The sequence below is a fragment of the Pinus tabuliformis genome, chromosome X, assembly GCF_031772625.1.
Source record: "Pinus tabuliformis cultivar Carrire ecotype Pingquan chromosome X, CPIR1, whole genome shotgun sequence".
Taxonomy (NCBI): Eukaryota; Viridiplantae; Streptophyta; class Pinopsida; order Pinales; family Pinaceae; genus Pinus; species Pinus tabuliformis.
The window spans coordinates 1,092,087,467-1,092,113,854 of NC_142308.1; the positions used below are offsets into that span (position 1 = coordinate 1,092,087,467).

At 39.4% G+C, this 26,388-nt stretch overlaps 1 protein-coding gene across 2 annotated transcripts; it reads left to right on the forward strand.

The window, feature by feature from the left end:
* Window positions 1-26,380, forward strand: LOC149143631 (uncharacterized). 2 transcript variants are annotated; one of them, XM_089448654.1, is made up of 5 exons: window positions 1-583; window positions 18,893-19,220; window positions 19,628-21,022; window positions 25,142-25,384; window positions 25,966-26,380. In XM_089448654.1, exons 2-5 carry the CDS (start codon window positions 19,104-19,106, stop codon window positions 26,215-26,217), a joined length of 2,007 nt encoding a protein of 668 aa, XP_089304780.1. In that variant the 5' UTR covers window positions 1-583; window positions 18,893-19,103; the 3' UTR covers window positions 26,218-26,380. The 2 variants fall into 2 exon arrangements, with proteins under 2 accessions (XP_089304780.1, XP_089304779.1); XM_089448653.1 differs by having other exon boundaries at window positions 1-310.
* Window positions 26,381-26,388: the final 8 nt, after the last annotated feature.

The following is a 26,388-nucleotide window of genomic DNA, read 5'->3' on the forward strand; positions in this document are numbered from 1 at the left end:
TGGTTTTAGGGGCGGCATCGACGTTATTTTCAGGTAGTGCGTATTCCCAAATGGATCGGACGGGGTCGGAGAATCGAAGCGTCAGGGGTAACATAAGTGTAAATTTGGCGGGGATGGGTAGAAGCGCCGAATCCGTTATACTCTCACATTCAAAGGCCTTTTCGCCGCCCCTTTCTCTGAGAAAGCATTTTAATTTGAGTGAAACACATCTGAAAGTTAAAGTTAAAGACTGCAGAGCAGTGAATGATTTGGCTTTTAATTAGAGCTTGAGGAGTTCTACGAGGCTTGGGCTACACCAACCGGTGCTTAGGTGCTTAAATTCTTTTGTTCTTTCACCCTCCAACTTCCAATTTTGATTTGCGCCTGCTCTATTGCTCGTCAAGCTTGAAGTCGCCTAGCGAAGATTTCCCCTTTGCATTACCTGTCTGCTCGACATTATTCACTGTGTATTTCATCATTTAATCAGTTAATTTTATCAACGCCAAGGTTTTAAGCGACAGTGTGTAGAAATAGGGTTCAGAGGGCTATGCACTACAATTTGTATTGGAATCTTGTTCTTGCTGGCTATATTCTGGAAGTCCAGGTGCTTTTTTATTTAAATATTTTTTTTTGTGTTATATTACCACGAGGCTTCCGTTTCAGGCATTTGTTGAAAATGAAAACCTTTACTAACAAATTGAGTATATGTTGTACCGTGATACTTCTTTGTCATGACACTTTTGTGGCATTCTGTCTATTTGTGACAACAATTACTGTCCGAAACTTTAGACTTTAATTTTCCGGACTATTATGTCATATTATCGTTGTTTCTCAATTTATTTATCTGAATTTCGCTTGCATGTATCTTAGGAAAATGCTTCCTGTGCCTACTATCCACCTTCTATCAGGGGTTAGGACACTCTGTTGCACTCGATGGTGATTGAACTCTGCCCTGACTTAATAACCATGCTAGCTTTTGCTATTTGAACAACCGCTTGTGCGGGTGTGCTTAGCCAGAAATGACAAGCAGGCCGCTTGGAAGAGTAAAAACCTGGTCGGGTAATGACAACATTACGCTTTCACTAACCTGGCAAATCCCATTGACAACCTTGTTGCGTTTGTCTAATGATGGTTTAATGCTTATAGTTAAATTGCCAATACTTAGCATAAACATGCATTCATTGGGCGGATAGGTGCAGAGAGATGCTTCTATAGCCCAGTACTAGGCCGATGCTGTGATGTGGGTCATGCTGATGCCAATTATCCAGCTCAAATTGAAAAAGCCACCATAATATTTTATTATTAGTAAAGCGAAATCCACGTAGCATGAATGGAATTGGGACACATCCCTTAAGTTAAAACATTTGCAACATCAGACATTGACAGAAATGATATATCTATGCTAGTTCAACTGAATTAAATATAACTTTTTCTTTTAAATGTTTAATATGGCGACTGTCAAGTTATTGATTAGAAATAAACCTTTATGGTAGAAATCCCTGTTGTATGACATGGAATTTTTTTATGAGAACATGACTTTCTGCACCATGTGTAATGTATTTTTTGTTAATTAAGGACCAAGGTCTTCTATTGAATCATAAACATTGGAATACAAAATTAATTGCTTTTCCTGCTCACCGTTGTGGTCTGCTACAAGGGAAACCAGACCAACGAAAGTGGAGGCGGCTTACTAGTTTTCTATTCATCGAACTATTCAAAAATATATATCCAGTGTTAGCTATCATACAATTAGACAGTTGTCTAGAAAGCTTGTCAAAATTATTACATATCATCCATCCAACTCTGAAAATAAGAAGTTTTTGAAACCAAAACATAAGCCAAAAGGAGTTGTCTATGATGCGACTTTTTGGAGATTCTGGTGACGGAATCCGGCGGAAGAAATTGAGGTTAAATCTTGATTTGTTGCAGTTAAAATGGTTTTTTAACTGCATATTTGGATTCAGCACCCTGAAAAACCCCTGGGACGCTTTCATTGTGCAGAAACTAGCTATCAAACTTGCGATTCCAATAAATTCCTGCCGGATTTCGACCGAAAAAACCCGCCGGAAAGGCTTTCAAAAAGTCGCGTTATAGACAACTGCTAAGCCAAAAGACCTGGGCGAGCATCATTTATCAGAGGACGTTACCAGGGCCAAGTCTTGCACACTTGAGCCTGTTGGAGGTTGGTGAACACATTGAAGATGACCCTCGATATGTGCCAGGCAGGGATTGAGGCTGACCAAATAGGAGTGTTGGTGGCATTGGACCCTTTAGATTTTGTAGAGGCACACAATTATCTCATGGCGGTCCTCATATTTTTCTTTGAGGACACTACCAGAAGCATCTTCATTTGTTAACGAAGGGTGATGGAGTTAAAGTATTGATTTTGTTGTCCCCTGGTATGGTTAGGCTTGAGGACTCTACTAACAACTTTACTTTGGATTTCAAAGTCTAGAAAGGCCTAATGGTCATTTGTAGTTAAAGCTTCCAATTGTTGAATTTTCGCTTGAATTTCAAGGGGGGTAGCATAATAGAAAATTGTAGTAGCAGACTGGGCTTGAGTCTAGGCTCGGGGTTTTTCTGAATAGCCTCGACCCCCAGACCCTCAACAGGAATGCATCCTTTGCTGTGGCATGGCATTCGAGAGCAGACAAGAAACAGAGCTGGTAACACCTAGGGGTGGTGAGGACTCATAAACCAAGAACAACTAAACTAGAACAGGGCTGTGTAGAAAATGAGAAACTGCACCTAGGCTAACCACGGGGCGTGACGATAAAACACCAGTTGAAGGAGTGACTTAGGGGGGAAGCTTTGGATGTTAGATTTGTTAGAAAATGTAACTATGTTCGATCTTCAATAATGTACTTGAGTCATTATGTAATTTACTTGTCAAAAGAATAAAGAAAATAATTTTTATTATTGTTGTTGTGACTTATTAAAGCATGGGTTTCATGCTTGGGTCACCATGTTTTAGGTCAAAGTCCCCATTGAGGACTTCTAGGATTTATTCTGAGTCTATAGAGTTATTGTACATTTAAAGAGACCCTTCTTGGGCTTTTGAATCATGTAAAAAGGTTAAGTATTGAGTCAAATATGAATTATGTAACCTCCACACCATGTTGGCCTAAGAGAAGATCAAGTCGGCCTAAGGACCCTATTCGACCCCACAAGAAGCCTATAAAAGGAAGCTCATCGAATTCATTTGGAGCATCATCTCACTCACAAGTTTGAATTCTCTTGTAGTTGGAAAGAAGTGCGGAAATCTCTTGTTGTTGGGTAGAAGTGCGAAGTTCTCTTGTAGCTGGGAAAAGGTGCGAAGTCTGTTACCAGGAGGTCAAAGGAAATGTGAGTTTGGGGAGATCGAAGTCTTCCAAGGTTCACTGTTGCCGAAAGCTTCTAGTTGTCGTAAGTTGCTGCCTAGTCGAAGTTGCTGGAAAGAGGTTGAAGTTCTAGGAGGTTGACTTAGTGTGGAGGGAAGGTTTGGTCTTGGTCTAGGGTGAAAAGTCTCAAAGAATACTATTGAAAGGAAGAATTATCTTGACTGGGTTTTCCCCTTGAGGGGGGTTTTGCCCTGGCATGTGCCTACATTTGGTGTCTACTGTTTTATGTGCTGTTGCTTTTGGTAATTGCTTGATGAACTAAAGAATGAAGATATAAAGAATCGTAATAATAAGAAACATCACAAGTAATTATCAAGAACAAGAAAATCTTTACTGCCTTTCTGATTTTCTAACAAGAGTAAGCTAGAACAAGCTAGAACACACTAGGGATTCTCAATGCCACTAGGACACCATGTATACCAAAGAATGATTCCACCATGCAGAGAGAACAAGACTAAAAAAATTGTAGAAGTTGGTCATAGGACATTTTATCACTTAACTAGTGGCTTGCTGAGCTCTGAGTTGTTGTTACTGTAGGTCTCCCAATCATTGGATTACTCGTTTTTTCAGAGTGTCTTCCCCTACAATCGCTCTAGTGACCCAAGTTCCAAATTGCAGAAGGATGCATGTTGTAGGGGTCCAGGCTAGGGGGGCCTAGGCCTTCACTCACCAAGTTACTTGAAAGTCCAACACAACTATGGAAATATCCCATTGATAGTCGGGAATGAACGTGGGTGTAGTAGAAAAGGTTAGGGTGACAATGGGCTAGGTGAGAAATTGATAAGAATGTAGAGTATACCATCTTAATGTGCTTGAAAGTTAAGGTTGGTGGCATGTGCGAGTGCATGGGAGGAAATGGTCAGGCCATTCTCCCCTCTTTAATGCTGGGAGAGGCAACGAGTTGGTGGGATCTCCCCCCTCCCTTTCCGCTGGCTCACATTTCCACATCCCCATCGAGGATGACTGATTTTTGGAGATGAGGAGTTGCAGTTGATCTCTCCATTTTGTCCATACCTCTTTGTGCCAAATAGATGCCAAGTTGATATTTTGATGATTTGAGCATCCCACATTAGCTAGATAATCTATCACCTCGTTTCCAGGTCTACAGGAGTGAGAGCCGAGGATAGATAATAGGAAAAGCTTAGAGCAAGGATTGAATACAAGGTACACAAATTTCCAATCTCTAGCTTTTACAAATCTTGTTTTGAGGGGATCTATTTATCAACCTCTTGAGCATATTGATTACTAACTGGGAGTCTCCATCTACTTGGAGTTTGGTGAAGATGTTTGCTACAACATGTCGCAGTCTTGTCTCCAAAGAAAGAATACCGTAGCATTATTGTTGTTGATCCTACAACTACTTGCATAGAAGTATAATTCCTATCCCCCATTGTCACGTAAGATGCCTCCATATCTGGTCAGAATTGGCTTGCCTTTAGAAGCATCGTCAAAGTTAAGTTTGATGCAGCCCACTAGTGGGGGTTTGAAGATGGTTGGAGAGCCCATCCTCGTGCGTGGAGAGTAGGGTGACATCTAGTTATCAATAGACGGTGAGAGCTCAAGTTTGGTGAGGATCCTCGCCTCGTGTTGGTTTGTTTCCCAATCTAGTTGTGTCCAAGAAGTAGAGAGAAGGGACTCCTGAACACTTTGCAAGATTAATTGCCAAATTGGTCCTCCCTGAGATTTTAATTACTTGAAACTCCTCTTATTAATTTTTTTCCATGTTAACCATAGGAGGAAACTTGGTATCATAATCGAAGCTCTGTTAAGGAGAGGGTTGTGAATGATCCCCTATCTCCATTGATCGATTGTTTTTGTAAGATTATTGCATTTTTGGTCAAAATGCCTAAACAAGAGTAACGCTCGATCCCATAGTTTTCTGGAGAAGGAGCATGCATAGAGTAGATGTTCTAGGTCTTCCTCTTGATTTTTGCATAAAGGACAAATTGATGGACCTTCAAATCCCTTTTTCTTGATTTGATCCCGTGGAAGCACCAACCTTTGAGCAATCAACCACAAGAAGTGAGCTACTTTAAGCCAATGTCCTTGCATCCATATTTTGCGCTAGATAGATTCTTTAGGAAGGTCCTTGTGTCCAACTAACAAAACATAGGATTCCTTTATTTTAATTGTCTGATACCTCTAATGGAGCTTATCGGGCCCTATATAATTAAAATTTTCTGATATTGCAATCCTTGATCTAACATGGTCCAAGCAACTGTGGCTTGATGGCTTGGCCAGTCCTCGATTTTTTTCCAGCTTCTCCATTCGACAAAATTAGTAGATGGTTTATAGAAGTATGACATAGTGCTGCATTATTCCATAGTTGTGTAGTTCACTAATTCTAGAACTCTTCGTAGGCCTCCGGTCTAGGAAGTTGTTGTCACGTGCCTCTTGAAAAGAGTCCCTGATTTCCAAGAATGCATTATCTTGGACTAGATTCTTGCTTGCTCTTGCCAAGTTCCAAATTGAGGATCCCTGAGGGAACTCTAGATTGAATAGTTTAGCCAATTGAGATGTATAATGGCGATACTTTTGATTCCAATTTTTTTTTCCATAATTGTTATCCACCTTGAATCCATCTCTGCCATAGTTTCGCCCCCATCACCTTATTTAGAGTTTCAGGGTCTTGGATGCCCAAGCTGCGTGTTGGTTTTGGGAGACAGAGTTTCTCCCAAGCAACCAATGCACATTTTCTTTCCTTATTGGTCCCCCCTCCAAAGGAAATTTGTATCTAGATTCTTGATTGATCGAAGGACGACTTTGGGGGTTGCAATTACTGATAATTGATATGCCGGTAACGCTTGTAGAATTGATTTTAAAAGAAAAAATCTTTTAGCCAGAATGAGTGACTGGAATGACCGACGATTAAGTTTTTGGAGCTCTGTTGTAGAGCGTCTTGCCAATGAGCTATACAAAGGTAGCTTTCAACCAAGGGAGCCCTGAGATACTTAGTTGACAATTTATTAAGTTTGAAATCCATCAAGCAAGCTAGATGATGTTGCACCACCACATTGGTATTGAAAAAATAGATTTGAGTTTTTTCTACATTGATTACTGTACCTGAGGCTTCCATAAATTCGTTGAGGATTGTTTTTAGGGTATTGATCTCTCTGGTTGTCGGCACTCCAAATAGCATGATATTGCCAACAAATTGTTGGTGTGTGATGGGGAGATCCGCTTTGTATAGCCGCGATCCTTTGAGATTACATTGACTCACTGTTGCCTTGAGATGTCTTCCTAGCCCTTTTGCTGCCAAGATGAAGAGAAAGGGGGAGATTAGGTCACCCCATCGAAGCCCTCTTGAGAAGAAGGGGATCCATTCAAGAGTATCGAGAAGAAGGGTATTGAGATCAATGATTTAATCCATTTTATCGATTGGTTTGAGAATCCAAAAGTCTGGAAGAGATAGTCCCAATTTAGTCGGTCATATGCCTTAGAGAGGTCAAGCTTTACCATCATCCCTGCCTTGGTCAAGCTTTATCATCATCCCTGCCTTCTTGTATATTTTCAATGATTATATGAATTCATGGGCTACCATGATTCCATCCAGGATTTGGCAGCCTTCCACAAAGCTTGTTTGTTCAGGGGAGATGATTGAACTTAGTAAAGACTTGAGATGGTTTACAATCACTATAGAGATAACTTTGTATATGAAATTATAGAGAGCGATTAGTTTGAAGCAACTAGCAGACTTGTCCTAATCGGATTTTGGTATCAGGGTGATGAGGGTAGCATTAAGGCCAGGTTAGACTGAACATGAGAGATGAGATTCTACCACTAATGAATGGATTGCCAAACTGAGGAAGGGCCAACAGGCTTGAAATAAATCTATTGTGAAGCCATTGGGTCCTGGGGCTTTGTTCTTTGGCATTGCCATAACAACTTCCTCCACCTCTGCAAATGTAACCTCCCTTATCAAGGCATCTTTTTGAGTTGGTTGGATGAAGTTGGGTATATTAGTTGTTATACTTTGGATAATTTTTGTATAGTTTGGTGATGGTTCTGATAAGAGGGATTGGTAATATGATACCTATTGAAATTGTAGCTTGGGAGGTACTCCCACAACCCTTGGGGTGCTAGGTTGTGTGGAGAAAACCCACGAAAATGAGCTTTTGTGGGTAAAGTACCTAAGCAATGGGCTTTAGACACACTTTTGTGGGCTAAAGACCCAAAGTTAATCTTTTCTTATCCTATTATTGTTGTGGAGGCACTTTAATGGAGTTACGAGCCCCTAAGTCAATAGTTGGAGAGATATAAATACAAGATACTTAAGGAGAGGTCTCCACACATTGCAATTCATCTTGTGAAAACATTAGCTTGGTAAAGGAGCCGTAGATCTTAGGAAGGACAAGTTTCTAAGGAGAAGATTTCGATCTTCGAAGGAGGATGAATATCCTTGAGAGGTCTCTTTGCTTGACAAGAAGTTCTGTGGTAAAGATTGTCTCTGTTTGTGTTCAAATAAACTGCCTAAACCGAGTTTTGTTTGAAAATTTTGGAGGGGGACGAAGCCCTAATTCTCCATGGAAGGAGAGCTGAAAGGTCTGTTCAAAGGCTAGAAATAGGGCCGAGTTGCCTCAGATCCAAGTGTAGAATATACACAAGGGTCTAGGTTGTACAATGGCCATAGGCTGAGATAGAAGGGTCTGAACTTGAGGTTGGGAGGCCGCAAGGGTCTATTTCAGGGTCGAGAAGCCTCAAAGGTGTGGTTGCACAGGGACGAAATTCCTCAGGCCTAAGTAGAGGCCAACGAAGGAGTAATTGACTATTGTTTTGTTGTAGATGGTTTTATAGATATTGCATTGAAGTTTGTTCATGAATGCTAGATTGGACAATGTTGTTTGACGGTTAATATACATTGTACAATGAATTGTAGGGATAATTCACTATGAGGAGCATACCTACTTGGAATTGATATGTGCAGTATTTCTTGAAGGACGAAGAACATTGTGAGCAACTAGTGGACAAAGGAGTATAAGGAGGTATTTCTTTGTAGTCAAAGGAGGCAAAGGACTTGCCAGGTGTAAAGAAAAAGTGGACTGAAAGGGATGATCTCTAAGGGCATCTTCAACAAGTAAGTCAAGTTTTGTTCTTATTCTTGGGTAGATTGATAGTCAAAAGTAGTTGACTTCAAGCCCTAGTTTTTGTATGAGGGCTTTGTAAGGGCCATGATCCATGGTATGGGAGCCCTACGTTTGTTTTATTAAAGGTGTAATAAAAACAACTTTTGGGTCTATAAAATTCTTGTGTACTTTGTTGATTCACCGCTGTTACATTTGCACTATGCAAAGTGCTTGAAGTTGTGTATTTCAGTGTGTTTATGATCGTGATTAAACATAGACCTGATATGAAGTACTAGGAAAAACCAACAACACCTATTCCTGTTCTAGCTCTGTATGTGCCACCAATTTGTTCATTTCTTGAGATGTTAAGGAGAAGACTCTATTATGATGTCTGTGTTTCACCATTGCCTTGTGGAAGAATTTTGTATTCCTCTCCCCTTCTTTTAACCATCTAATTATGCTTCCAGAGAACTTCCTCTAACTTCCTTCGGGCCTCAAGTTGATTGATTAACTGCCCCTCTTTCCTAATCAACTCTTTTGTGTGACCTTGTAGGATGATTTGTTATTGCACTTGTTGCATGCGGGATTCCTATGCTTGCTTCTCCTTGAAAATATTCCCAAACTTCGTTTGCATTTCACCATTTCCTCGTGGAAGAGTTTTGTATTCCTCTCCCTTTCTTTAAACCACCTATTTCTAGAGTTTTGCTTCCAGAGAACTTCCTGTTGCTTCCTTTGGGCCTCAAATTGATTGATTAAATGCCACTCTTCCATAATGAATTCATTTGTGTGACCTTCTATGATGGTTTGTTGTTGCACCTGTTGCATGCGAGATTCCAATGCTTTCTTCTCCTTGAAAATATTCCCAAACTGTGTTTTATTCCAGGGTTTAAGTTTTGCTTTGAATTCCTTTAGTTTTAGTTAGAATGTGTGCATGCAGTTTCTTCCTTGGGTATCATTTGCTTCCCAACATTCTTTGGATTTTGTAATAAGTTTCGGTCTTGTGACCAAAAGCTTTCAAATCTAAAAGGGCGGTTGTGGGGAGTAACCTTAAGATCTAACTCCAAGCCAATGGGCGAATGATTAGAGCCAGTGCTCGGTAATATGGAGGCTTCAACAAAGATACTTGGCTCTAAGAGGACTTTTGAGACAATGAGTCTATCTAGTCTACTAGCAATTTGATGCTTACCTCCACGACGATTGTTTCAGGTAAACTTTCCATTCATCATCAGTAGATTGATTGCTTAAAGCTGCTACAGTAGATCCTTAAACTGTTCGGCTTCTGGTTCCAATTTTCTAATTTCACCCCTTTCTCCTCCAATTATTTAATGAGGTTGAAGTCACCACCTAAGATCCACAACTTTCCTTGGTGGATACCTCATATGGTTTCTATGCTTGTGATGAACCTAGGTTTATTTGTAGGTACATGGGGGCCGTAGATCATTGTAAGGCAACCCATTTCCTTGGCTCCCACATATTGGAATCGGCCTGAAAGAATTCGAGGTAATGCAATCCAATCGTAGAAGGAGATTTCTTGGGTGTTTTAGAGTATTGCCAACCCCCCGCGCTTCCTCTGGCATCAATTGCCATGGATTCACATCCCCACGAGCATTGAGGGGCTATTTCACTAATTCTCTCACTGGAGATTTTGGTTTCTTGTAGCATAATAACCGAGGGATTCTCCTTTCGAATTCTTTCCTTAAGAATTCACTACTTACCCTTGCTATTGAGGCCACATATTCCATTATATGATTTTCATGATGAAAGGTGTTTGGATGAGGCAAACAACTCTCACAATATTGTGGCTTTCCCTGTATTGTCTAGATGCTCTCCCACTATCTGGATTGAGGCTTTATTTGTATTTCTTACCCCATTTTTCGCCTCGATTTGTTGGACTTTTTCCTTGGTAGTTTAAGTGTGGATTCCTAGGCCACAACTAGTTCATCCCATCTTTGCGATTGATTCCTATAGTTGATCTTTTACCCTAAGATATATTTGATGATACTGAAGCTTTTATTGTTCAAGAATAGTGTTTGGATCTTTATTTTTCCCCTCCTCATTCAGGTTGAGTAGGGTCTCCTCATCCTTGCTTAAACTTTCTATTTCCTCTATCATTTTCTCCCTTGACACGTCTGGCATGGGTTCCTCATCCTGGACTGGTGTTTCATGTGGTGCTTCTGGTGATTTCCTCTTATGTGTTACTTTTTGTTGCATTTCCTCTGCGCTAGTGTCTAGATCCATGATGTCCTTTGGAAGTTTGGGTTCTTCGTCCTAGCCTTTGAGAGCAGAATATTTGTTTGTGGTTTGAATAGGGATTGCTTTTTGGTGGGATGGTGGGGTCCTTTGATTTCTTCTCTTGGGTGCTGCTCTCCTGAATCATTTTGAGTCAAAAGGTTGGGATTCATGCTTGGGCTCTTCTTGGTGAAGAGGGAAATCACGGTACATATGGTCATAACATGACATCGACAGCATCAGAAGGGGACATGTTCATAATCCAGGGTTTGGTTTTACACTTCATCTTGATATGAGATCTCTATGTTGATTTCTGGTAGCATCGGATGTGCTCTAAGCCTCAAAATTTGCAGGGAGGCTAGGACACATGTATTCCAGAATACCCAGAAATCGTTTTGGGAAATTCCACTCGGAGACAATTTTATTAAAATAATTAATTATTTTTAATGGATGCCTAAGTCTAAACTTAAGAAATTAAAATAATTAAAGGGTATTAATTAAACTAGGGGTGAAACTTCTAGAAGAAGACGAGGACAAATCAAAATGATCTGAGCCATTGATTAGAATCTACTCTGGGTCGTTGATTGATCAACAAGAAGATTGTAAGAAGAGGCTTGATGGGCATTTGGAAACCACATCGAGTGAGAGATCAAAGGTCGATTTTCTCAAGAGAGATGTGTAGTAGTTGTCGGAGAGGTCATCGAGGAGATTTCTTGTAGTAAGGGGCAAAGATAGGTTTTCGGTTGGAGAGTTTCCTGATCCGGGGATACATTGCAGAGGAGGCAGAGAGAGATCCAGAAGAGGCAACGCAGAGCCACGCTGGACAGCGTAGAGCCACGTTGAGGCAGCACAAAGCCTGAGAGGAGATTCAAAATTTGCTAGAGAGTCGAGTTTTAGAGCTAGAAGCCGGGGTGTGAGACCGGAAGGGCAGAGAGTCGAAGTTCCATAGGCCAATTGACTAGCAAGAAGGGTGACACAGAGCCTAGTAGCTGTGACGTTGAACTGCATAGACTGACGTAGAGGCAGTGTGGGGCTTGCCATCAAGAGCCTGAATCAGTATCGAATTTCCAGTGATTGTGTGAGGTATTTCTCACTAATTCTCTGCAAATCAGATTCTCTGTATCGAATAGCTAGTAAGGCATCCAAAGATTGTATTAAGAAATTATTGCATGATAATACAAACCCTCAGCTGTTGCAGCAGTTTTCTCGCATTGGGTTTTTCTAGGGACATTTGTCCAAAAACAACGGTGTCACTTGTGTGTGTTATTTCTTCTTGCTCAGTTCTTGTTTCCGCATATTATTTATGTTGTGAAGGCTACAATTGTATTTATTTCAATGTTTACTGTGTAATACTGTAAATAACTTGTAAGAGAATTAGCAAGTAGGAGAAATAACATCAGATTGTTGCAGTAGGGATTTGGGTCACAAGATTTTCACATGGTATTAGAGCGCAGGTGAAGCAAGAGAGCAGAGAAGGAAGAGTCTAGCATTGAAGAGGAGGGAGATTGAAGTGTTGTGTAGGCAGTAGATCGAATCCCCAGAGGGATTGTGCAGTCCAAGCTAGGAGGGCAAGATTCTCGAGGAAAATCTCTCTTTGAGTGAGTTGATAGAGAGGTAAGATTTTCAGTTCGTGATTTGTCAGTGGCAAAGGGAGTAGCGCAACAACAGATCCAACACTGAACAGTCTTTAGGTGAGATGCAATTTTCTGCAGTAGTTGTTGGGGCAGAAAAACGTCAGAAGAAGGAAGAAGACACCTTTTGACTCTTGAGGGAATTTCTTCCTCAGTGAATTCCGAGCCAAGGAATTCTATTTCTCAGTTACTGAGCAGCAGTAACGAGGAGCAGATCTACTAACTCCAGAAGGGAGTGCGTAGGCCAGCCTAGCAGCTGCGTAGAGGAGAGAGGGAGCAGTTCGACGTTTTTTTGGCATAAATGGCAGCCAATGGGTTAAGAGATCAATATCAGTTGGACAGAGCATCCAACTATGTGATCTGGGAGGCTAGGATCTCATGCCTTCTAGATGAGCATGATCTCAAAACCTGTCGATAGTGTGGTAGCTGAACCTGCCGATGCAGATCCACTTAAAAAGTACAAGGCTGAGATGGCAAAGGTCAAGTGGTTGATCCTCGACGGAGTGAGGGATCACGTTGTATGTCACATTCCTGGCAAAGGGATGGCCAAAGAGATGTGGGATGCCTTGGCTACGTTGTATCAAGGATCTTTTGAGTAGCAGAAGATGTACTTGGAGGAGAAAATGAGATCTGCAAGGATGCAGAAGGGGGAACACATTGATCCATTCCTATCGAAGCTTCAGGAAGTCCGAGATCATTTGGAAACTATAGGGTCATCACCTCAGCCTACAGAGATGGTGAGGTTGGCCCTGAATTTAGTTTCAGAAGAATGGCAAGTATTTGTCTAGAGTATCTTGGGCAGAGAGAAATTGCCGAATTGGGAAGGGATGTGGGCTGCTCTTCAACAGGAAGAGATGAGGCGAGACTTAGTCAAGTGCAAACTTGATGGCAGCAACAACAGTGGGACGAAGCCCAAGGAGGAGGAGAATGCAACCCTTGCATCAAAGGGGCAGCAGGAGCAGTGAAGGCGGAAGAAGGACGTCTCAAAGATCAAATGTTTTTGGTGTGGTGAATTTGGTCACTACGCTACACAATGTCCTCTCAAGAAGGACAAAGACGAGAAACATGATCCATAGGCTGCAAACGCAAAGATCAACGAGGAGTTTGACATGATTACCCAGATACCTCCAGAGGAGAGGTGGGTGATCTGGTACTGTAGTTCGAAAGAACCACATATGGGCAGGATCCTTGAGGAGTCCACCCCTTGGATGAAGACCTTGCTACGGGAGCCCATAGTTAGAAGTAGTAGGATGAACTAGTGTCAGGTGGTGCAGTCAGTTGCTAGAGTGACATATGCAGTGGTTAGTAGCAGTCAGATACTAAGCAGCGCAGAGCTAGTGTTGGAAGCAGTGCAGTTGGCACAACACAGAGTCAATAGCAGTGTAGAGACTTCAGTGACAGCGCGGAGGCTAGCAATAGTTAAAACTTAGACGATGGATGCATCATACTGAACACAATTGGTTTAGTGTTTTGGGTGTTTTTCTGTTGTAGTTGTTGTAGAAGGAAACAAGAGTTGGAGTAGAGTTGCAATGCAGATGCAATTGACAACAACATGCAGAGTCAACAACAGCACGGATGTAGCATTTGCGCAGTAGTTGGTGGGCAGTGATGTCAGACATCAGAGGGAGATGTTACAGAGTCAAGGTGATGCTTCAACAGGTTGCATTACTAGAGCACATTCCTCGCTAAGGGGGAGCGTTGATTTCTGGTAGCATCGAATGTGCTCTAAGCCTCAAAATTTGCAGGGAGGCTAGGACACATTTATTCTAGAATATCTAGAAATCGTTTTGGGAAATTCCACCCGGAGACAATTTTATTAAAATAATTAATTATTTTTAATGGATGCATAAGTTTAAATTTAGGAAATTAAAATAATTAAAGGGTATTAATTAAAATGGGGGTGAAACTTCTAAACGAAGACGAGGATCAAGTCAAAATGATTTGAGCCCTTGATTAGAATCTAATCTGGGCCATTGATTGATCAACAAGAGGATTATAAGAAGAGGCTTGATGGGCATTTGGAAAACACACCGTGTGAGAGATCAGAGATCGATTTTCTCAAGGGAGTAGCATAGCAGTTGTTGGAGAGGTCATCGAGGAGATTTCTTGTAGTGAGGGGCAGAGATAGTTTTCTGGTTGGAGAGTTTCGTGATTCGGGGATACATTGCAAAGGAGCCAGAGAGAAGATCCAGAAGAGGCAGCGCAAAGCCACACTTGGTAGCATAGAGCCATGCTGAGGCAGCGCAGAGCCTGAGAGGAGATTCAAAATTTGCTGGAGAGTTGAGTTTTAGAGCCAGAAGTCGGGGTGTGAGACCAGAAGGGCAGAGAGTCGAAGTTCCTAAGGCAAATCGATTAGCAAGAAGGGTGACACAAATCCTAGTAGCTGTGACGCTGAACTACGTAGGCTGACGCAGAGGCAGTGTGGGGCTTGCCATCCAGAGGCTGGATCAATATCGGATTTCCAGTGATAGTGTGAGGTATTTCTCACTAATTCTCTGCAAGTCAGATTCTTTGTATTGAATAGCTAGTAAGGCATCCAAAGATTGTATTCAGAAACTATTGCATGATAATACAAACCCTCAGCTGCTGCACCGATTTTCCCGCATTGGGTTTTTCCAGGGACATTTGTCCAAAAACAATGGTGTCACTTGTGTGTGTTATTTCTTCTTGCTCAGTTCTTGTTTATGCATATTATTTATGTTGTGAAGGCTGCAATTGTATTTATTTCGATGTTTACTGTGTAATACTGTAAATAACTTGTACGAGAATTAGCAAGTAGAAGAAACAACATTAGATTGTTGCAGTAGGGATTTGGGTCACTAGATTTTCACACTCTATAGGTTTTGGCAAGGGTTGGGAGATGTTCATATAAATGCAAATTCTGGCATAGGAGGTATAACACCCTCTTCTTGTGACTTCTGAGAAGATTTTGGCATAGGAGGTATCATGCCCTCTTCTTGTGACTTCTGAAATCTTTACAAAGGAGCCAATTGTGTTTCCCATACTTCTAAGAATTTCTGAACCATGAAACTTTTTAGGTAGTGAGAATATTGTCACCCAAACTAAAGCTACTAGGAACTGTTCTTTGTCTGGATTGTATTGTTCCTCCTCGAACCTCAAGAATAGCCCAACATTATTAAAAAATATGGGCCATTTTCAAAGACCTTGGCTTTGTCTTCTAGATTCATGAAGATAAATATAAAGAAACATTTGGCCCATAATTCTAGGTCAACTTGACCTTTAGGTTTCCAATTGTGTTGGATTCACTTGAGCTAGAATCTTTGTGCATGCAACAAAAATGAATACAATGAAATTCATATTAGGCATGGTAGCTTAATTCAAGTGGATTGTGAACTAATGAACAATGACCATACAGAAATGTTCATAATTTACATATTAGAATTCTTTGTTGCTTTCAAGTGAACCTCTTTGGGACTTGTTGCTGCAAAATCTAGTAGGCCTAGGAGAGGGGAACCCTGCAAGACTAAACTAGACAAAGAGACAACAACGTGGTAGTGGCCCGCTATCACCACAGCCCAAACCCCTTACTCTTTATGGATTTTCACTGATGGGAGGAGTCCCGGTATTTGAAAGGTCACCTAATAGGTATTCTAGGTTTGAGGTGACAGAAAGAGGCCTACAAGGCTCCAAGAGGAGACAATACGCTTTCCTTGGAGAGACCAATTATGAGCAAACCAAGACTTAGGGCTTGATCAATGAGTTGATAGTTGGGGCGATCAAAGGTCCAAATGAGGAGAAAGGGCTTCCAATAATGATTTTCAACAAGAACAAGGTACATGAAACCCTTGAGAAGCCCCCAAGTTGAAGCTAGATCCAAAACTAGGGTTAGCTTAGGGCTAGTAAGTAGGGCAAAGAAATTTATGGACGAAATTGAAATGAATGCCTACCAAAAGGAGGGATTTTGTGGCAACCACTATCCTCTTGGCATGTAGACTCTCCAACTCCAGAAATTCCTTTTCCTTAGGAATTCACACCAAACCCTAGCTTAACCGCTCGACCAAAACCCTTGAGAAGCCCCCAAGTTGAAGCTAAATCCAAAACTAGGGTTAGCTTAGGGCTAGTAACTAGGGCAAAGAAATTTATGGACGAAATTGAAGTGAATGCCTACCAAAAGGAGGGATTTTGTGGCAACCACTATCCTCTTGGCATTTAGACTCTCCAACTCCGGAAATTCCTCTTCCCTAGGAATTCACACCAAGCCCTAGCTTAACCGCTCGACCTTAAAGGGGTTGAATTAGGGCAAAGAGAAAAGAGAAAAAATTGTGGATAAAAGTTAAAGTGATCAACAAAAGAGGGCCAGTGCCTTTTTCTTGGGCGAATGGAGTCTATAATGTGATAGGTCAGCCAATAAGTTTCCAAGGAGGCCGAGATTTTGATGCCCTAGCAACCAAAATTTCAACAATTACCTATGCAATGGATAATGGATTTTTCATGGGAGAGCTACCAAGAGTTCACCAATAGGACAATTCATTCACATGTTATATGAGTAATGCATGCAATAGATCATCTAGATAACATTAAATGTATCTTCAACAAATTAGGGCACAATTAGCATAACCTATAATCAACATTATTCCATACATTAGACATGAAGAAAATAGATATTCAACAATTAGGTACACTTACAAGATAACATGCAAAGATTCCATCCATTTGTCCAAAGAATAGCTCCAAAGACAAGCAAAATCAGCTCCAAATATCAAAGTGCATTCATAGATCCAATCTCTACCACAAAAAAAGATGGCCGAAATTTCCTCAAGAGAGAGAGGCTGAAATCTCAAAGTGTCTAATGATGATTAGTTCAAATGAATCCTCTTGTACTTATATGAGGAATTTGAATAGCAATTTAGCCTACTAGCCCCTAAAAATCATAAAATAATGTGCTACTACAACCTAGGTCACAAGCCGACCTAGTAGCCAATAACAAACATGAGATTTCTCCCATATGTGTGAACCGAAATAGAGAAGATGTTGACGTCATGCATATGTGCCCTTGTAGGGCTAGTGTTGAGGGCTAGAGGTGACATGATGTGTGTAGAAGTCCTCTAAAATCATCCTCTAGGGATTGGCCCCTTGATCTTTTTCAATCGGCCTCTATGGACCCCAATTTTGACTTTGGGGCACAAAAGTGGTCTCATGGGATGTGGTCAAAATGCCTATCTCTAACTCTCTGCTCCAATGTTGAGGGCTTTCAAGGTGCTACTAGATTTCCCATGTCTAAAGGTGTGAGACTCTCCTCCTCTGGGCCTGAATCAACTGCCTTCCCTCTGTATCGGTGCTTAAGCCAATTGGGAGCATGTTGGTCCAGGTGCATCATCCCATAAAAGTCAACAATGCAAGGCAAGTGTTGGAATGTTGTGGGTGTTCGAGGTGCCCAAGGATGTAACTAATGCTCTAGAACTACTCGAAGTCCCATGGCTCTCAACACCTCACCTGTGGGTGTCAATAAGTCCCTCTAGAGGACTTGGGCCCCAATTTAGTTGCCCAACCCATAGATGGAACCACCTACAAATGACACACAATATCCAATGTTGCAACCTTCATTAGGTACATTTAATCATTCTTGCATCTAAGTGAACCAAGCTTGCAAGTAATGGGCAATTTGACACGTCATACAAGGTTTGCCTTCCAAATTTGGAGTTTTGAACTCGAAATAGTGTTACCTCCTTGGGTAGGAGTGGTTAACAAGGGGCAGTGACATGTCCTTGGTCCACCCTTCAATCAATAGGTGTCAGTGAATAATGATTATGGAATGGAGGGGAGAAGACTTCATGACCAAGTGTCATGGTCAATGGGACCAACAAGATGGGGAATTCCACATCCTAAGTGTATAGATGTGAGGAGGGAGCAATCGTGGATGCATGAGTTACCAACTCAACTTTTGTTTTTCCACCCCTCTTATGCCTTTTACTTTTTCTTGATTTTTCTTTGTATTATTATGCATAGCTTAGAGGGTTAGAGCTTGCTTTGTATGATGTATAGTAGTTATTACCACCTTAATGATGTGGCAGTTCATCGCCCAGGGTTCCTTGTCTTTTATGAGATAGGGCAACATTGGCCTAGGAACCAAGAAATGACCATATGCTGGAGATAGAGCACACACTTGGCTTTTGCGCACATGCTAATTTTATGTCTAGACCACCTTTTGCATTTTAATATTCTTTTATTTTCTTTTTTGATCATCATATGTTTTTTCTTGTTCTCTAGTTGCATCAATGAACAATGAACAATGAAATTCATATTAGGCATGGTAGCTTAGTTCAAGTGGATTTGTTCTTTAGTGGTAGCTTAGTCTGTATCATTGATGAGCCATGGGGTGCTGATCTATTGGACTTAATGTCTGTTATTGGCAATTTTTGAGGGGATGGTTTCTAAGTATGAAATAGTCTATGTATGCAATACTAGAAGTTAAGATGTGTGTTCTTAATGAGATTTGTTCTATTCCACATTGATATGACTTTGGTAATTCAAGGTCCGCATACATACTGTTACAATTTCATGATCTTTTTGATATGCAGCGAAGCTCTTGTACACATTTTACTAAATATTATATCCTGTGTATAACTTGTGCCATCATGCTGTCTTCCAGGATTTTGGATCAGGAGTTGAATTTCTTCTATCCAGAAATTCATCATCGTATTGGAAAGACGCAATATATAAAAAGGGAATGTTTCACTTCTTTGGAGAATCTAAAGTAGTAAGTGACACAATCGAAAGAAAAGTTAAAGAGATGGGATCCAGAAATAACTCATTATCTAGTGATGTGATTTGAAGTTCCCAAAGAACAAAGAATTTGAAGTATGGAAACAAAAATTGCAGAAGGCTCAGAGATTGGGCAGGTTGCTCCAGATGAGACATTTGCAAATTCTGTTAAAACTGATACGTTTACTGATGATGCTGCAGATTCTATTTGTTTGGTAATTTTTTTTAACTTGTGACGATGTTGATTTAGTTTAGTTCATTTTTGAGTGTGAACCCATTTGGCTCTAGGTAGGAATGTTTCTTTTGCAAGGAGACTTGATATTTCTTCCATATAATCTATGTTTTGTAATCTGCACTCATGTTTACAGTTGGAAGTTCTCCCAGTGAATCAGTTCTGGATTCACATTCATTTGATAAAATTGGGATTTAAGAATATTTATCCTTACATATTTTACTATAAATGAAATTGCCACGACTTTGATTAAATTGCAGTATAAGAATTTATATCATTGCATATTTTTTCTTTTCTGGTTTGATTTGCATTGACTGTTCTTTATACTTGACACAGTTCAAAACTTTATGGATATTTACCTGCATATTGTAATTTCAAGCTTGATTTCAGGTTAGAGAGGAATTTGGTGGAGCAGTGCCAGGCACAGATGGAGTTTCAAACTTAGCTGATAAAGATATTGACATTGTAGGAAAGCTCACACTTGCTCAAGACAGGTCTGTGGAACTAGAAAGGAAATTGAAGCATGCAAACGAAAAGGGAGAGAAAATGCATTTTCTTGAGGAATCATTATGCGAGGTTGAAAAGGAAAGAGAAGCCTATGAGAAATTTGCTCAACAGACTGAAAAGCATTCTATTGAGACTTTGGAAAAGGCTTTAGAACTAGATTACTTAAGGGTAATATCTGAGTGTAGGGCAAAAAAAATGGAGCAAATGGTGAGTTCACTTCAAGAAGAGGTTTTTGGACTTCATCAGAAGCTTGACCAATATGAATTAACAGAGGGGTTGAACAAGAGAGGAGAAAACATGACCAAGGATGAGAAAGAACTTAAGTGTTCAAAGGATGATTTGAAACATGCGAACGTGTCAGAGGATTCTTTGGCAAGATTCAAGGACCTTGAGACTGCACTGTTATATTCACAGCTGAAGGAACGAGAATTGCAAGAAAGCTTAATCGCTGCAGAAGAAAAGGCACGCATCAATGAAAACATTGCAAATAGTACAACAGAGAGGCTTTTCGAGGTTGAAAATTTGGCTGAGGTTTTGCACGGTATTTCACATGACGTAAAAGATAAATTGTTTATAGTTGATCAAGATCTGAAGAATGCTTCTGAACGGGAAATTGAGCTTCGAACTAAGCTGGAAGATAACAAGAGAAAATTGTTAATGCAAGAGACTACTGCAAAATCTGCAACAACTAGAACCACGGAGCTTGAACGATTGCTAGAATCTCAAGCCAATAGAACCACGGAGCTGGAACAATTGCTAGAATCTCAAGTCAATAGAACCACGGAGCTGGAACAATTGCTAGAGTCTCAAGCCAATAATATAAAAATGAAGTTGCAAGAAACAAAAGAGATCTATGCATTTCCCGAGGCCAGTAATCTAAGTGATCAACTGAACGTACTAGTAGACCTTGTCAAAGAATCTGATGAGCAAGCATCACATTCATCTGTATCATCTCTAGCAAAGGAAGTCGAGCTGCAAGTTTTGTATGCTAAATTGGCTGAGGTGGAAACATTATTGCGAAATCTTCAAGGCCAACACTTGGCTAAGGAAGATAGGGCCCAAGCGGCTGAAGCAGAATGTTCCTTTTTAGCTGACAGAAATTCAAAGGTAAATGGGGACTTTACAGACATCCAGGTTCAGATGGATGAATTACAAACAACTTTGCATCAAATTGAGAGGAAGAAACAGTCAGCTACTTGTCAGGTTAGCTCTATGACAAAAAGCCTAAATGGTTTGACCGAAGAGATGGCAAATGAAAGACAGCGATTGCTAAAACAGGTAAGTTCCCTCGCATACCAAATTGCTTTTGTGCTCGTATACGACATTTTCGTTTTTTATATTAGAGGTTAATCAGTAAAAACAATTGTTGCTTTCTAGATCTTCAGAAACTTCAAATAACCAAAGGATGTCGTTATTATCTTGTCTGGAGTTGCATTTTGTTAGATTATAGCCCCGCCTTGTTATTTAGAGATGTATGCAGTACCAGCGTGTGGTGGGTTACCTGTATGGCATTCATCCTTCTCAAGTTAACTCTGGTTTTTGACCATATCCTAAACGTTTCCAGGGAGGGATGGGTATTGCACTAATGTTTCCTTCGCCAGAAATATTTAATTTTTTTGTTTCTCTTGTTTGGGATGAAGTATGGAAGTCTTAAAATTGCTACAGCTTGTATACACCCTCTGCCAGAAAATGGTTGAGAGTCTAGAGAGTAGAGACATTCTTGCTGTAGCAAAGTTTCTAGTGGTAGCATATTTAGGCTCACAGTCTATCTCACAATTTTCCAATTAATTATATATATATATATATATTTTTAATTAAAATTTATTATTTTTTTAATGGGAAGGGGAGGGTTTACTTGGTGCTTTATGGTGGATATTAGAGTAAATTTGGATTTTAAAATGAGCTTTTTAAAAAAGAATTTCATTGATGGGTTGGAATTCAAAAGCTAATAGAATTTCTAAAAATTGGATTAATGATAATTGTTAAATTGGATTTATAAAAGTCAAAGGTAATTATGGGTAATTATGGGTAATTTCTATTAGATAATTTTTAATTGCATATATATTATAAACTTCACCTTGATTAAGATTTTGATAAAATCATCCTAAGATATGATAGATATTCTTGAAATATGATGGGATATTTTTATATTGTCACTACTTCCTATGTTGAGAAAATGAACCTCATACACACCTATAACATGAGATATTCATGTAATGTATTTATAGAAAAGTAATTGTTATATTCATAGAAAAAACAATGGTATATTTCATTCTTTATAATAAACTATTATGATATAAATTTAAATCTTTTAGCATTACATCTATCGTATGCAGATGAAAATATAATGAATTATATATAGTATATAGTAATAAATTATATAGAGCTCCAAGAGTTAGCTCAATCGGTCAAACTAGTGCCTCGTCAATCGGGAGGTCATAGGGTCAATTCCCGAAAGCTCTTGGGGTCAGATCAGTAAATAGGCCGAGGGGTGTGATCCCCTTCGGGTGGGATCCACCCTAGTGTTGAACTGTGGACGTAGCGGCTACCCAGTGACCATGGGTATCCGTGAACCACATGTGAAAAAAAATAAAAAATAATAATAATAATAATAATAATAAATTATACAGTCACCTGGGGCAGCTTAATTGGTAATGGCCGTTAAAATGAAGTATTATGTACCAAATTCAAATCCCTTGAGTTTATCCGTTCACTGTGTGCTAGGGTCAGCGTGGTTCACCTAGAGGCTATAGTGGTAGCGGTTGGAATTAACCTTGTGTCACATGAGTAAGAGACTGACCCAGTTGCCACTTCCTCTAGAAAAAAAATAAATAATAATAATAATAATAAATAAAAATTATACAAATTATATCTCGTGGAATATATTTATAAAAAAAGTAATAGTATATTTCATCCATTATAAATTATTTTAAATAAAATATGATATCAATTTAAATGTTTTAGTACTACATTTATTGTGTGCACACAAAAATTTAAAATTTTCATTAATATTATTTTTAACTTCTTAACTCTACACTAATTCAATTTATATGGCAATTATATGGCAATTATCACGATTGAGACAATGTAGATTAACCTCCACTACAAAACACCACCTAGTTTAGCGTGATAGGGCATATCCTTTACTATTTCTCATAGTATCCTTAATAGGCCCATTTTAAACACCAAATTTACTATAATGGTAGGGTTTTCAACCTCTTTGTTAAGTACCATCTTGGCAATCTCCTTCAACTTTCAAGGCTTCAACAAACTATACTGTTAAAAAACTCATCAAGAAACAAGCAGTATTCATTGAAAGTTACTACCCAATCATTGACAGGCCTATGATTACTTCCAGTGTCTGTACCCTTGACTATGTTGGCCTCCATGTCATTACATCTGGTCCAGCATATTGATGAGAAAATTCTCCTCGAATTGATGTGTATCAGCAAATGGAATAGCCAACTTGTTCAGTTTATTGGTAAGTTTTCTGTCGGAGAAAATAATTTCACAGATGACCCGTTTCTGTAGATACATATAATTTTGGCCTTTTCTCTAGATATTGTTGATAAGTGTAATTATTAAAGGTCGATAAATCATAAATTTACAATTTTACACAGAGATGTTTTAGAGAGAAAACATAAGCAAAGAAAGATGCAATGGATGTAAAAAGCAAAACCTTGGTTAAGTGGGTCTAGTCCAAGTGGTTGTGGGATGGAGTATTATTGCCCCATCCAAGTTCTATTCTTGAAAGTGATATGTTGAGGACATAAGAACTATATTGTTGTAATAGCTTTGAGCCTTATTGTTGACCTGCCCTTGTGTTTTGAAAGATCTAAAGTTTACATTTGATACCATTCTTAGAATGAGGAGAAGTGCCGGGGGGTTTTCCCTGAGACTCGGGAAAAAGAAAACAATAACCCAAACACATTCTTTATTGTTGACCTGTCTTTGTGATTTGAAGAATCTAAAGTTCATCTTATATACTTGTTGAAAATGTAGCGATAGAAGCTATTCTGGCTTTTGCCTTAGCCAGTGAAGACCACGAATTTGTCTTTCTCTAGCATGAGTGCGAGTTCACAAGATAGACTTCAGTTACAATGAGTTGATTTCCAGTTTATTGGAATGGTCATCAGGTTTTCATGCGTAGTGTTGGAGCTTCAGTTAAGTGGAGTCTTCTGCAATTAGACTATAGGACGAGGTGGTAGTGACAAGTTCAGTGGGAGTCCAATTAGAACGAATTAACACTTCAGTGTAGATTGGAAAGAGAAAAAGTTAAGACTCCAGTGTTGATTGGAGAGAGAACGAGTTGAGTTCTCAGTTAACTCACAATCACAACCGAAGGAAACTTGAGTGAACTGCTAATCGAACTAGCCCTGCCTGCATGGATCGAAATTTATCTATAAAAAGAAGGACGAAGGCACAATTGATAGATCATTCTTTGTGTGTGTGGAGCACATTCTTGAGGAGCAAGTGTGCACAGATTTGGGAGCTACAAGTGCGCTAGGAAATAGGAGGCTTGTGCACTAGGAAATAGGAGCTGAATTGCGCAAGGAAATAGAAGGCCACAAGTGCGTAAGGAAATAGAAGCTTGTGTGCAAGAAAATAGGGGCCAAGTGCGCTAGGATTGTTGAGCAAGGATCAAAGATTCTCAGGGCAGGTCGAGACTATTTCTCAGAAACAGATTGCTGCAGTAGCAGTGATAATTGTAATAGATCCTATTGCTCAAGAACAATCAATAAAATACCACAACAAAGAAAGCAGGTTTTCCCTTGTAGGTTTCCTGGGTAAAACAAACATGTCAATTTTGGGTGCATGTGTTTTTATCTCTGGTGTTTTTCCACTGCTTATAGATTGTTAAGAAATTCTGTATCTTGGTGAAAATAAATTTGGTTTCAGTTTTCAGTTGCCTTGTTTTCAGTAATTCGTCTAAGTAGTGTGCAGAGTTTCAAAGAAAACTAACAATACTATTCTGAGAATGATGAGAAGTGCAGGGGGTTTTCCCAAGGATATGTTGCTTGGAAAAAAAAATAACTAGAAAACAAGAAAAGAAAAGAAAAGATAAAAGGTAAAAAAAGATAACCCAAAACCATTCTGTAAAACAGCCTACAACTTATTGATAACGCACTGGTTTGCCTTAAAATTGATAATAGGTGAGTATTGTAAATCTCTTCATAGTTTTAACTCTTGAAGCTGAGGCTCAAGCAGATGCTAACTGTGAGTGGATAAATGTGAGCAGTGAACTTTCTTCTTTCTTTGAAATTTTACTGATATATGACTATTACAAAATACTATATTCTTTACAGCATGGTCTTTTTTATGTTTGGGTGAAAAAATTCGATGCGTTTGAATATTAAGTAGAAGAATATCTCATTATGTGCTTCTCTCTTTTGGCAGATCTCTACTTTGGTTAGTGACAACAATGACCTAAAAGAGAAATATTTAAGCATAAAAAATGAAATGCAGTATCTTTTATTCAAGTACGAAAGCGAAGTGACAAATGCAAACCAGAGGGAGGAAATTCTCAAAGGAAATTTAGAGGATCTGAACAGCAGACTTGGAATGCATACTGCTGTGGATATGCATGTAGCACATCTTGAGAAGAAGTTTCAACCGGCTGAAACAAAGCCACGGGAGCAGGTCTCTCCTTTCTACCTAATTCCTTCATCTATATAGTCTATTTCTGATGACCTGATTGATGTTTTTAGAATGACTGAGGGATAGCTCATATATGCTAATTGCAAACTTTAGTTTATTAATTTTTTAGGGCTTTGGATCCAATGAAAGTTCTTAGAGGCAAAGCATTAAATTACCATCCTAAATGTTGCAAAGATTCTGGGGCTACATGAACTGTTTTGCTTATAATTGATGAATCTCTCTTGACCTCCTACCACAACCACACACACCCATGAAGAATTATAGCTTTTACAGCTTATGTTTTAACTTTTCTGTTGATAAGTTTTCGCAGTATATAACTGTTAGTTATACCTGAAACTCTGAAAACTTATTCAGATTCTAAGGAAATACTTTATCTGCAATCCAGTCTGAATGTAAATTGAAGGAAAATGCTTTTCATGTGTTTAGTAAATGAAGGGAAAATGTTTTTCACGTTGTTAGTAAATGAAAGGAAAATGCTTTTCATGCGTTTAGTTCATTCAATAGAATGATGACTTTATGAATGACCTAACGTTTATGTGGTTTTTGGTCTTCAACATCTGAAGTCTGAGGGTCTGCATTCTGAGAGCAGAGCTGCAAGTTTGGGTACATTTGGAAGGATCACGACTTCAGAATTAATGAATGATAGGACAGAGACTCCAACAGAAGGTTCGGCTGAGCCTATTTATCATGTTGGAACCAGTGAAAATGCCAATGCCACTGGCCATTTCAGTTTCAACTGGAAATTAATGTTAGCAGTTTGTTTGGTCTCAGTAGTCATTGGCTTGTTCCAATGGAATAAGTTTCAAAGTTTTTGATATGGTTGACCCATTCACGCTTGTGTTGGAATGTATAAGCTTAAACAGAAGACATAACTGCTTGGATGTAGCTGGACTGTTTTAATTTAATATATAAGCTTTAAAATAAGTCAATTGTTTGGATGCAGCGTCAGCATTCTAATTTAAATCTTAATATAAATGGCACCTGTT